This window comes from Nerophis ophidion, linkage group LG02, assembly GCF_033978795.1.
Source record: "Nerophis ophidion isolate RoL-2023_Sa linkage group LG02, RoL_Noph_v1.0, whole genome shotgun sequence".
NCBI lineage: Eukaryota > Metazoa > Chordata > Actinopteri > Syngnathiformes > Syngnathidae > Nerophis > Nerophis ophidion.
Genome location: NC_084612.1, coordinates 31,595,267 through 31,608,892, shown reverse-complemented (window position 1 = coordinate 31,608,892; position 13,626 = coordinate 31,595,267). Strand labels below are relative to the sequence as shown.

At 39.3% G+C, this 13,626-nt stretch overlaps 1 protein-coding gene across 1 annotated transcript; it reads left to right on the top strand.

Moving 5' to 3' along the window:
- Window positions 1–5,521: 5,521 nt before the first annotated feature.
- cmtr2 (cap methyltransferase 2) lies at window positions 5,522–13,040 on the top strand. Its single transcript, XM_061881435.1, has 3 exons — window positions 5,522–5,581; window positions 6,375–7,646; window positions 10,135–13,040. Exons 2-3 carry the CDS (start codon window positions 6,387–6,389, stop codon window positions 11,197–11,199), a joined length of 2,325 nt encoding a protein of 774 aa, XP_061737419.1. The 5' UTR covers window positions 5,522–5,581; window positions 6,375–6,386; the 3' UTR covers window positions 11,200–13,040.
- The last annotated feature ends 586 nt before the right edge of the window (window positions 13,041–13,626 follow it).

The window sequence follows — 13,626 nt, the reverse complement described above, 5'->3', positions numbered from 1 at the left end:
TTCGGCTCTCATCCGAGTAGGCTTCATCAGTTCATGCTCATAGATTTAGAATGGTCAGATACAGTCTAAGACGTTTGGACTGTGATGTCCACATTCGAGAAAACATGTCGGATTTTACCAAAAACCCACACATACAGATCAATACCTACTTTTTGACTCACACCTCCCACTGGAACACAAACTGGGCACTATCAGAACCCTATAACACAGAGCTAATATTGTTCCTAATTGCAGGAAAACCAACGAAGAGCTCTCAAACAAGGCGCCAGTGAGGAACATTTTTTGCCAAAAATTGTTTCGTTTGTGTATTGAAACTACGACTTGGTCAACAAAAAACGAATTCCAGTATGCAAAGCATGCGGTTCGAAGATTACAGACGGAGACGCAACAACTTCCAACTTCGTTCGACATTTGAAGTTGCACAAAAGAATGATAAGTTTTGAATGTTAGCTAACGTTTATTGGCTGAGTAACGTCACTTTTATTTGCTGTGTAGTTAAATCAGTGAGGCTGTAAACTCACTGCTATAGTTAGAACATTAGACATCTTATAAGTAGACGCAGCATTGACCGCTACTGCCTACTGGCGCTGACGTGACGCGGGGCCGCCATCTTGGAGTGGTGGTCCGCTCCACTCAGTGCAATTCATTTGTCAGGAGCAATGAACTGTCAGCGCATTTAATTCATTTTACCTCACTGAATACCACTCATATTCACGCGCTTTTTTGTCATATGTGTAACTATGATAATGGACACATGTTGTGGCGTGTTTTATTATTCATAGTTTGTCTAACAGTAATACAATATTCTTATGCTATAAATGGCCAGACGTCCAAAATCAAAACTGGGAATAATAATCCCAGAGAAGGGGGAAAAAACGGTCAGCTATTTTTAAGTTGAAGAAACAATATGATTAGGTTATATATACATGTGTATATCCTACATAAACAATGTATGAATATACTATATATCTATATATCTTATGGACCTATTGACTGTATCTCTGTTGCTGCAACAGCAGAGAGTTTATTCTGTCTTGACACTTTGTATTGATATTTTGTATTACATTCTTCCCTTAAATGATCATGTTAACAATGATTGTTTTATATGTATTTTTCATGTATGTTGCTTTGAATAAAAGTGTCTGCCAAATACTTCAACATATATAAACACCTGAAAGTCTTTATATCAGCTAAAACCACCAATCTGTTTCACTGGATTCAGAATAAAATCAAATTCCGTCTTACCCAGCAATGTTAGTATTTGAATATTGTTACTTGAAGACTTATTCCTGGTTACAGTTATACTGTTAAGAGAGTATTGTCTTATATTTTGCCTATAATGAGAATGCATTATAATCAGTGGTGGCTGGTGAATTTTGTTTTAGGTGGGGCGGAAAGTTTGTAAACCAAACCCTTGGAGGGGCGTCATTCTTCCCCAGAAAATTTCTTTGTGATTTTCACATACAAATATTGAAGATCTTTGCTCCTTCTCAACTCTGTGGTAATATTATTTTCACAAAATACAACAAATAGTATGTTAATGTCAAATCTTACTTGTGAAAAGTAATTCCCCGATTCCTATTTTCAACAGGTCCGCTCATTTCAATCAATCAATCAATGTTTACTTATATAGCCCTAAATCACTAGTGTCTCAAAGGGCTGCACAAACCACTACGACATCCTCGGTAGGCCCACATAAGGGCAAGGAAAACTCACACCCAGTGGGACGTCGGTGACAATGATGACTATGAGAACCTTGGAGAGGAGGAAAGCAATGGATGTCGAGCGGGTCCAACATGATACTGTGAAAGTTCAATCCACAATGGATCCAACACAGTCGCGAGAGTCCAGTCCAAAGCGGATCCAACACAGCAGCGAGAGTCCCGTTCACAGCGGAGCCAGCAGGAAACCATCCCAAGCGGAGGCGGATCAGCAGCGCAGAGATGTCCCCAGCCGATACACAGGCAAGCAGTACATGGCCACCGGATCGGACCGGACCCCCTCCACAAGGGAAAGTGGGACATAGAAGAAAAAGAAAAGAAACGGCAGATTAACTGGTCTAAAAAGGGAGTCTATTTAAAGGCTAGAGTATACAAATGAGTTTTAAGGTGAGACTTAAATGCTTCTACTGAGGTGGCATCTCGAACTGTTACCGGGAGGGCATTCCAGAGTACTGGAGCCCGAACGGAAAACGCTCTATAGCCCGCAGACTTTTTTTGGGCTTTGGGAATCACTAATAACACGGAGTCCTTTGAACGCAGATTTCTTGCCGGGACATATGGTACAATACAATCGGCAAGATAGGATGGAGCTAGACCGTGTAGTATTTTATACGTAAGTAGTAAAACCTTAAAGTCACATCTTAAGTGCACAGGATGCCAGTGCAGGTGAGCCAGTACAGGCGTAATATGATCAAACTTTCTTGTTCTTGTCAAAAGTCTAGCAGCAGCATTTTGTACCAACTGTAATCTTTTAATGCTAGACATGGGGAGACCCGAAAATAATACGTTACAGTAGTCGAGGCGAGACGTAACAAACGCATGGATAATGATCTCAGCGTCTTTAGCGGACAGAATGGAGCGAATTTTAGCGATATTAGTGAGATGAAAGAAGGCCGTTTTAGTAACGCTTTTAATGTGTGCCTCAAAGGAGAGAGTTGGGTCGAAGATAATACCCGGATTCTTTACCGTGTCGCCTTGTTTAATTGTTTGGTTGTCAAATGTTAGAGTTGTATTATTAAATAGAGTTCGGTGTCTAGCAGGACCGATAATCAGCATTTCCATTTTTTTGGCGTTGAGTTGCAAAAAGTTAGCGGCCATCCATTGTTTAATTTCATTAAGACACGCCTCCAGCTGACTACAATCCGACGTGTTGGTCAGCTTTAGGGGCATGTAGAGTTGGGTGTCATCAGCATAACAGTGAAAGCTAACACCGTATTTGCGTGTGATGTCACGTAGCGGCAGCACGTAGATGCTGAAGAGTGCAGGGCCAAGGACCGAACCCTGGGGAACTCCACACGTTACCTCAACGTAGTCCGAGGTCACATTGTTATGGAAGACACACTGCATCCTATCAGTAAGATAAGAGTTAAACCAAGACAGGGCTAAGTCTGACATACCAATACGTGTTTTGATACGTTCTAATAAAATATTATGATCGACGGTATCGAAAGCAGCGCTAAGATCGAGGAGCAGCAACATAGATGACGCATCAGAATCCATCGTTAGCAATAGATCATTAGTCATTTTTGCGAGGGCTGTCTCCGTGGAGTGATTTGCCCTGAAACCGGATTGAAAGGTTTCACATAGATTGTTAGACGCTAAGTGTTCATTTAACTGCTCCGCAACAATTTTTTCGAGGATTTTTTAAATAAAGGGAAGGTGAGACACCGGTCGGTAGTTTACCATGAGGTCAGGATCGAGGTTAGGTCTTTTAAGAAGAGGATGAATAACCGCTTTTTTGAATGCTAGGGGAACAGTGCCCGAGGAAAGTGATAAGTTTATAATATTTAGCATTGATGGACTTAATAATACAAAGAGCTCCTTGATCAGTTTCCCAGGAAGTGGGTCAAGTAAACATGTTGTTTGTTTTATTCCATTTGAGCAGGAAACGCTGAACACCAACCCAGAATCTTTGTTTTCTACCTCTCAACTGTCAGTTTAGGCTGCTCGTCGGCTCCCCATCATCACTTCAAGATGGCGGCCAAATTGCTCGCGTCACAGTAGTCAATGCTGCATGCGTCTACTTATAAGATGTCTATGGTTATAACATCATTGCAAACACGACAATCTCTTGCATCCACTTCAGTTTGCTACCTTATTCATACTTTTTGTCAAGTGATATTTTTTTATCAGGGTTGCATAAGGTACCTACACATAATGTTATGTTAGTCAATGTATCGCACACAGTAACGTAACATTAGACGGTGGTCAGCAGCACCGCGTATTTTAGCCACCTACAAAAAGACAAACATAGTCAAGTAAAGGTCCGTTAAAATGTATACTATATTAAGAATATGTGTACATATTCCATTGGGCCGTGATATCTAAAAAGTACGACTCTTTTCATTGTTATGTTCATGTATTTGTTATGTTTTTCATGTGTATTCACACACACAGTATGAGATAAGATCAATGAAATAAGGTAAGAACAGGATAGAAACTGCTGTGGAACTAGTTACAATGCAATATGCCATGGAAATACAATGTTTACACTTTTGTGCAAATAAGTACAGTTGCAGTTGTTTTTTCAAATGTGTTTATTCTGTAAAAGAATGAGTTAAATGTTAATGTAAAAATTATTATAAATGATTTACTATAAAATATTTGACACCAAACTCATGCATGACCAAATCTGTCTACACATGAATAAAACTGATATTAGGTAATGTTGCTTATCCCATTTTCTGAACTCTTTACAAGCTATTACAAAAACAAAAACAAAACTCTATTTCAATAATAATAGTGCAGAATAATTCATTATAAGATAATACTATACATCAATAATATGCTTTTAGGACTGTAGCAAAATTATCATGAAAATATATTCATTTAATAGTTGTTAAAATTTAGCTGCAAAAGAGCAACATTTTATATATTTTTTTCCATTTTAGGGAACAACTTGGAAAAAAACCCAATGAGTATATAAACAAAATAAGGCACTTCCAATACGATGTTTGACAATAGGTTGTGCAATGTACATACCAATATGAAATGAAATATATTACATTTGGACAATCACCCATCCATCCGTACAAACAAAACCTGTTTAAGAGTGAACAGTAAAACATAACAAGATACAAATAACATTTAAAAAAACTGGACTTATCTAAAATAAATTGTATTCATATATATATATATATATATATATATATATATATATATATATATATATATACGGGTTAGTGCGTCTGCCTCACAATACGAAGGTCCTGAGTAGTCCTGGGTCAATCCCAGGCTCGGGATCTTTCTGTGTGGAGTTTGCATGTCCTCCCCGTGAATGCTGGGGTTCCCTCCGGGTATTCCGGCTTCCTCCCACTTCCAAAGACATGCACCTGGGGATAGGTTAATTGGCAACACTAAATTGGCCCTAGTGTGTGAATGTGAGTGTGAATGTTGTCTGTCTATCTGTGTTGGCCCTGCGATGAGGTGGCGACTTGTCCAGGGTGTACCCCGATTGTAGCTGAGATAGGCACCAGCGCCCCCCCGCAACCCCAAAGGGAATAAGCAGCAGAAAATGGATGGATGGATGGATGGATGGATGGATGGAAATATAGATACAGTAAAACAAAACAAGATACAGATAACATTTTAAAAAACTGGACTTATCTAAAATAAATTGTATTCATACGAATGTATACATGCTATGATTATCTTCACAGTTGACATTTTATAAGATTCAACCAATGTTTTAAATTTTTTAATCTACCCATGGGAGAGTCTGGGTTTGTTATTTTGCAAAACAGCTGAATTGTGTTTAGAAAATGGACACGCCCACCACGCACTGGCCGGCGCATGCTCATTGGAAACTCAAATGGTCACGTGGTGACGCGTCTTCCGGTTTTGTACCGCAGAAGGGTCCGGTAAGTTTACATCTGCGAATTCACGATTGTTTGCATATTTACGTAGTTTTTACCAGTCAAAAACGTTGCTCTAAAGACATTGATACAATTGACTGTATAGAAAAATGAAATATGATATGTTTAGCTGTTTTTTTTATACGCTATGTTTATTGTTTATCCGATACGAAACATTGTCCGTCGAATTGCCTTTTTTTTTATTGTGGCTGCAGGTGTTGAATTAAGATAAGTTTGCGTTCACGGCGCCTCTATACAATAAGTAAATAACCACCGGATACTCTAGTCCAAGCTAACATTTGTTCATATGAACACGTTTAACCATAGCCTTTTGACTGCTTACACTAGTGTTAAACATGTAATTTTTTTTCCTTTTAAAATACAACTGCCTAATGTTTAGATATCAATCATGACTTGGAAACTATTCATAGTGCTGCCTGAATATTTTACACGTTACGCTTTTTTCATATTATCATCCATATTGGGTTGCTTCAGAGCCAAACTATATGCACTTGAGTCATAAAACTCAAGTGCACTTTAGCAAAGAAAAAAAAAACTCCTTTTAATGTGAAAAGAGCAGGAATTTCAGTTTGCATTTTTGCTCAAGGGTGCCACATTACAATGAACTTCCTTAGTCATTTTACACCAGTCATGCATGTTGTGGAAAATTATTACATTCATTTGTGTATTTCCTTGTAAATCAGAATCAGACATACTTTTTTAATCCCTGAGGGGAAATTAAAAATGAATGTGTTTCTCAGCGTATTTTTATTCTAACAAATGTGTTGTTCTCACACAGTGGGTGAGAAGGATGAACTCTGGCACAAAGAAGAAAGTCTGCAAGCAGCAACGGCAGCAGCGTCAAGTGAATGACATGGTCGCTTGTGATGCTGATACACTTACTGAGATCAAAGGTCTATTCAGTAAATTTAGAACCTATCTCAAACCGTCCAATGGCGAGTGGTGCATCCCAAATACTAGCGTGACCCTTAACTATGCTGCAAAAGTTCCTAATTGCCGCCTTCAAGCCCTGAAGGTGTCACTTAATGATGTAAAGAACCAACTTAGTGATAAGAAAATCCAAGTCTGGCATGAGCACACCAACTCTACTAACCGGGCCGGTAAGGTCATTGCCACTGTGCGATCCACTGCCAATGCGGAAATCTGCACTCAGGCATGGTGCAAGTTCTATGAGATCATCGGAACCTTCCGTCTTCTTCCTGAGATGGCGCTCCTCTCTGGGGAGCTAAACACTGTTCACCTGTGTGAAGCGCCCGGGGCTTTCATTAGCGCTCTGAACCACTACATCAAGACCAGCGAGTCCACACGCTACTGTGACTGGAGCTGGGCCGCCAACACGCTCAACCCCTACCACGAGGCCAATGCGGGGGGGACAACCATCACAGATGATCGGTTGATTGCCAACACTCTGCCATGGTGGTTCTTTGGCTCGGATAACACGGGCGACATCATGGTCCAGAAGCATCTTCTGGAGTTGCAGGCATTTGTAGCAAACATGCGTAGAGTTGATTTGGTGACAGCAGATGGTAGTATTAACTGTCAGGAGAACCCCGATGAGCAAGAGGCGCTGGTGGCCCCACTGCATTACTGTGAGGTCACGGCCGCTTTGCTGCTCCTGAGCCCTGGTGGCTCCTTTGTGGTCAAAATGTTCACTCTGTTTGAGCATTCTTCAATCTGCATGCTCTACCTGCTCAACTGCTGTTTCCGCTCTGTCAGCGTCTTCAAACCTGCTACTAGTAAAGCGGGGAACTCAGAAGTTTACGTTGTGTGCCTTGACTATGACAGCAAAGAAGCTGTGAGACCCCTGCTCTCCAAACTCATTCGGGATTACGGACCACATCTGGCGGGACGAGATGCACTTTTCCCAGAATCTTCAATTCCACCGTCATTCCTTACACAGCATGAGGAGATGTGCACGTACTTTCACTCTCTGCAGGTGGAGACCATCACAGAAAACTTGAGGTTGTTTGAAGGAATGAGCACAGAGCAGAGGGAGAGGCTCAACTACATCAGGGATTGTACAGCTCAGGAATACTTGCGGCGATTCCAGGTACAGTCAGAATATTAGGGGTGTTCGGATCAGAGTTGTATGCTGCCAATTCCGATCATTCATGAGTGAAATCGGTCAACACCAATATCGATAAAAATCTCATGTATTAACTAATTTTTAAAATTCATTTATAGTGAGTTCTATTGACAGAATAACAAATTCAAAACATTAGTTTAAACTAGGTCCTCATTCTCTTCCTCTGTGTGTAATATGTTCAACCTTGTCCTCAAGTAATCATGACACTTAAATGGGAACTGCACTTTTTGTTGTAATTGTGGCTATCATTCACAATCCATATGTAAGACAAGCGTACATGTTTTGCGTTTTTTATGTATTCTAACTAGTAAATAAATGCGATCAAAAGTCCGCTTCCAATTGAGACTATGGGAGTCGCTCTATTCGGTCTCTTAAGTGCTTTAAAAAACATCACTACACCTCCATCAATGTTTTATATACACACTGTGAGTATATATGCCATGTAATCTCGGGCACATTTATGATAAGAGGCGCATTGCAGTGTTTCCCACAGGTGTTTGTGATGGTGTGGTCGGGCGGCAATGTACATACCAATATGAAATAAATGTTGATTCATTTATTTATTTATTTTTTAATTTTTATTTGTGGCGGCCGTAATTCTTTCGTGGCAGGCCGCCACAAATAAATGAATGTGTGGGAAACCCATCCATCCATCCATCCATCTTCTACCGCTTATTCCCTTTTGGGGTCGCGGGGGGTGCTGGCGCCTATCTCAGCTACAATTGGGCGGAAGGCGGGGTACACCCTGGACAAGTCACAACCTCATCGCAGGGCCAACACAGATAGACACCCTGCATTTATAATAACATGTAATACTTACGTATTTAGCTAAATTTAAGCATACAGTAACGCTGTATTTGAAAAAATCACAAGTCTTACGACATTTGCTTTTTCTTCGACAACATCACTGATTACTACGAACTGCAGATTTCATAAGAAGAAACAAACATAATAAAACATCACTTACTGTACATTGTCTGACGTCACTAGGATACTGACAAATAAGATGTTAATATATTCCCGTTTAGATGAAGAATGACTCACAATACTTGCAAAGAAAAAGGTGGTATTTCCAAGCGTCTTTTCAGGTCTTTCTCGCCATTTCCAAGTCTAAAATGGATGCCAAAATTGACAAACTTGATAGATGTAGTTTAGGCAAATAATTGCGGCTAAATAACTCAAACAATGCTGGATAAAAATACCTTTCGCACTGAAAGTTATGTTTACAGGAAATCCTTCACTATAGGTGTAGTTGTATTTTTCACTGTGGTTATCTCCTTTGTAATTAAACCCATTTGTTTTTGTTACAAATAAATATACTCTAATATGTTTTAAAAATTAGAACAAATTAAGTGACGGACTCCATGTCAAACTTGAACATGTAAAGCAGTTTATAAGCAATAATCGTTTGACTCGTCGACTAATCGAAAAAAGTTATCTCTGACAAGTCAACTAAAACTTTTCTTATCTATTTGTGCCTGTTTTTGTGTTATTTGGGGTCTGCATAAGTCCCAAAAATGTGAAAATAAGCCATGGACGAATAGATATTTATAAAACAATCTTGTATTCATTCATCCTTCCTCCAAATGAACTGTTTGGATTTTGCCTTATTAGTAACATTTTTCCCAGTTGTGACATCAGCGGATAGCCCCATATATGGTAGGAATATAATCAAAGATCTTTGCTCGAGTGCACTGCTCGTACATGCATATGCATGCTCCACTTTTGCCATTTCTAATACAAAGTAGCGTATAGCTCTAACTTATATCTGTCAGTAGAATACATATGGAAGCGATAAAATACATCTACTTCCACATGGCTGACGGGTAGAAGACGCAGTTTAAGTAGAGGGGCGTAAATCAGACCGCCCCCAAAACGGTGCATCCTGAAAAGACGTTCAAAGTAGAAAGTAGCTTAAAGATGGTCTGTAAAACATAACCTATGCAACATTTTTACCACAAATTTACCATTACATAGTGTGTAGACCACAAGGAAGTGTTTTAAATGGAGAAAAAATAATATTACCCCTTTAAAATAATCGATATTTGCAACAATTAATTATATTAGAAAAAAAGCAAAGGTTTATATTTTTTTGCTTCAATTATTGAATTGATTTAGTTGAATAATTATGAGTGTAACTAATAAAAAATAATCGAATCCAGAGTCCCTGCAACTTAAAATAGGCTTACATAGTTTCTGCACTACTGGGTGCCTTGATCTGTGTGGCGCCAAACAGCTTTGCGTTTTTTTTGTATTTAAAAAATTTCATTTATGCGCACATGTTAAAAGTGCATTTATTTTATTCAAATAATGAATATATAATCAACAAACCAATCTATAAATAACTAAAGTAATTGATAGCTTCAGCCCCACACTAGTATTTGTGTCAGGGTTTGCTCTAGAGGTTCACTGCCACTGTAACATTTGAGTGATAAGGTGTCTTTGTGCTTAGGTGACTTTCCTCCCTCGAAGTCGGTGGATCTCCCGTAACGCCATCAGACCAGCCTGCTGCCGTGTTTCTGCAGACAGCCTTCTGGGACAGAAGAAGCAAACAGGCTCCTTCAATGAGCGGAGGGAATTGCAGACCCTGAGCTGGAGGGAGCGTGTAGAGAGGGGTTGCCATGCCAGCTGGATGCAGCAACACGCCGGTGACACTGATGGGCCGCCCTGCATGCTGCAAGGACCACTGGTCAGCTCTCACGTGGATACCTGGTACGTTATTGAGGGTGCAGCACTGCCCGCTGTCAAAAACTCTGCATTCTGTGCTACAGTCTTGTTGAATCACTTGAATGAAACACTGGTGGCCTCAGCTGGGAACGTAGCAGTGGACTTGAATCATCTGCCTCCCTGTAAATCATGCCACACGGTTAATGCATCTTCCATCTTGTCGGACGTGGCAGGTCTTTGTATTGACAATGAAAGGAACAAAAAGAAAAGGCACTGTCTGGTGTTTGGCAGCCGCTCAGTTTGGGAAGCTTGTGGCATCTGTAATGGGGATTTGGTCATAATGTTTCCATCGGAGTGTTCGAATCCTCAAGGAAGTTACAGCGCACTGCATGACGCCGCGCCCCAGTACCAGCATCAGCTTGTTAGCTGCATTGTATTGTCACTGCAGAGGCTGACGTCTGGGGACGCATTGCTGCTGCCTGTGTCGTCTGCACTCAGCCGTGTCTCGGCCGCGCTGGTGCTCTGCTTGCACACCTGTTTTCGCTTAGTGACATTCAGGTCCCCGCCCCCATCCGACCTGGTCGGAGCGGTCCTTATCTGCGTGGGCTTTTGCCCCCAAGCTGCAAGCCATATACTCCCAGCACTGACTGATGTCCAGAACCGTATTAGTGGGCTGCTAAAAGGAGAGGATACAGATGAAAGACAGTCGGAGGGTGACACTCAGGTGCTGCAATTTGTGCCCATGGAGGAAATGTTCACTGGAGGAGTGACCGACTTCTTGTGGACTATGAACTCTGAAATCATTCGACATAGGTTGCATTTGCTCATGCAGGCAAAGGACGGACTTTAAAATGCCATGTTTTTTAATTTTTTTTATCACAAAACAATTTTTGGGGAGACTAATTAAATACTACTTTTGCAGATTTAGACTTAGTCCAAAATCGACCTACAGTGAAACCTCTAGGCCAGAAACAATCCATTGTAAAAGTTAAAGAGGGGCGACATGGCCTAAAAACTAAATCTCAATATATATCGCAGCCTCCTGTGATAACCATTTACATCACAGTATATTATTTGGTATGTACATGGTAATAGAACCAATTGTAAAATGGGTTATAAAGGCTCCTAATTTGGCTTGACGTATGAGGTAACTTTTTGTGTCATTTCCAGTTGTATCAGTTTCTTAAAGCTATTATTATTCTACCTGTTAATTTAACGCTGATATATGGTTACTTCCTGTCGTAACATGGTTCTACCGACACTTCTATTAAATTGTAATTAGCACTCTATTCTGTTTAGTTTTAGGAGGTACTACCAATTTGTAGTAGTTACAGGGGCAGTATTGGCATTACATTATTATTGGCTAAAACTGATAATTACAATATTCAAGATCATTAAATGATTACATTTTTGATCATAACTATAATCAGACGAAAACACAGGATGGTGGCATGACAATATAATTTAAATATTTAAATTGTTTCCATCTTTTGCCTCTGATTTAAGTAATTAGTTTTTTTGGGGTTTTAAAGTCCTCCTGTGTAAAGGGACTTATTTTCTGAGTTTGCGAAAAATAACAATAATGACAAAACATTTTGTGATGATAAAAGATATCCATCTATTCACTGTAGTACCGACCGTATACTGACACTGGGTATCGTTACTGCTGGTATTTATTTATATTGATTCGCCCACCTTTGCTTACGTTCAAGAGTTCCAGTTTAGCGTTTAGCCTGGCCTATTTAATCCTCATACGCTGTGTATGTTAGCATGTTCAGCTATTTCTTGTCCTCCAGTGATAATAGTACATGGAAGAAACATAGTTTAATTGCTGCCATGGAGGCAAAGATTATCTACTTAAAAACAACTTTGCACTGGAAGGGAGTTATCCGCCACCGCCACAGTGCTTTGAGGAAGCGATAATATAATCTTAAACTGTAAAAGCAATATTTAAAGTTACATTTTAAAATTCTTTACAATAAAAGAATGTGAAAATCGGCTGACACCATGTATGTTAGTATATTGTACAGAAATAAACCTAACTATATAATTTGGCACACTTGAGTTTAAATTGAAATTCAGTATTCTTTCTATGAATGTGCGTAATATCTTCATCTCCTCAAGGTGTCACCTAAAATAATTTGCCGAAGCTACTCCTAATTTGTGAATGTGAAATCAAAAGCAAAACAATGCTGAGTTTATGAGTCATACTTTGCCTCAATGTGTTTGATTGAAGTCCAAACTGTTTGTGCTCATGTGCAATTGACTTTAGAGGTTCTACTGTGTTACTCTGTATTTTTAAACAGACTTTTCATTATATCTTTTTTTACCTTAAGTTGTCAAAAACAATATGTGGGCTACTACTAATGATCAAAATGAACAATTTGGGTTACAAATATGAAAGATTCAATAGCAATATTGTTGCAATTGTGTTTGGATAAAGTAAAATAAAAACCTTATACATTGTGAATATTATTCTACGTTTATTAGTATGAGTATTTGTTGTTTTCCATCAGTTCCTTGTTTTGTTCAAAAACTGCTTTGAGTGTTGTTTCTAAAATACATGTCAAAAAAGAGCTTAAACAAAAGACTCTATTGACTCGAATATAATACCCCTTTTTTAAATGTATTTTGGGAAGCACATTTAAAACAAGGGTTTGTTTTCCAATAAAAAAGATAGCACATTTTGTACCTGCTTGCTTAATTGATCACCATTATCCTGGAGTTAGCATTACAACTCTTGTTATGTGCGTGTGTGATAACAAAAGTTTCTTTCATCAGAACTCATGCGAAAATATATTCACTGAAGGGTTTTAGGGAAGATTTAAATAAACAAAAGTCCCTAATGCTGAATGCAGTGCTTACGGTCATCACAGATGGTTAGTTAGCTACTGCGCCCTACCCTGGAGAGCTGCTTGTCTCCAGCAATGTGTTATTTTGTCCCAGGATGTGCTGGAGCTTTTGGCTGTAGAATTGCTTGGATGATGGGTTTACTCAATGCATTCCTGTTTTATGAACTTCCATCAAGAAACAAGAGTTTATGTTGCGGGGTTGGTTTGCCTTCATGCGCTCCCTGCGACATTCTCCAAGATCACAGAATTATAATTTTTCAGCAGAATGCTCTTGGGATCTTTACTCTTTCAATATTATATTTCGAGTTAAAAAGTAGATCTTAGTGCAAAAATACAAAAAAATAAAAGTCATCAATCATCACTAATCTGACACCTAAACCATGCACCCAAACAAATCACTCAGATTAATACAAATGGTTTAGGAG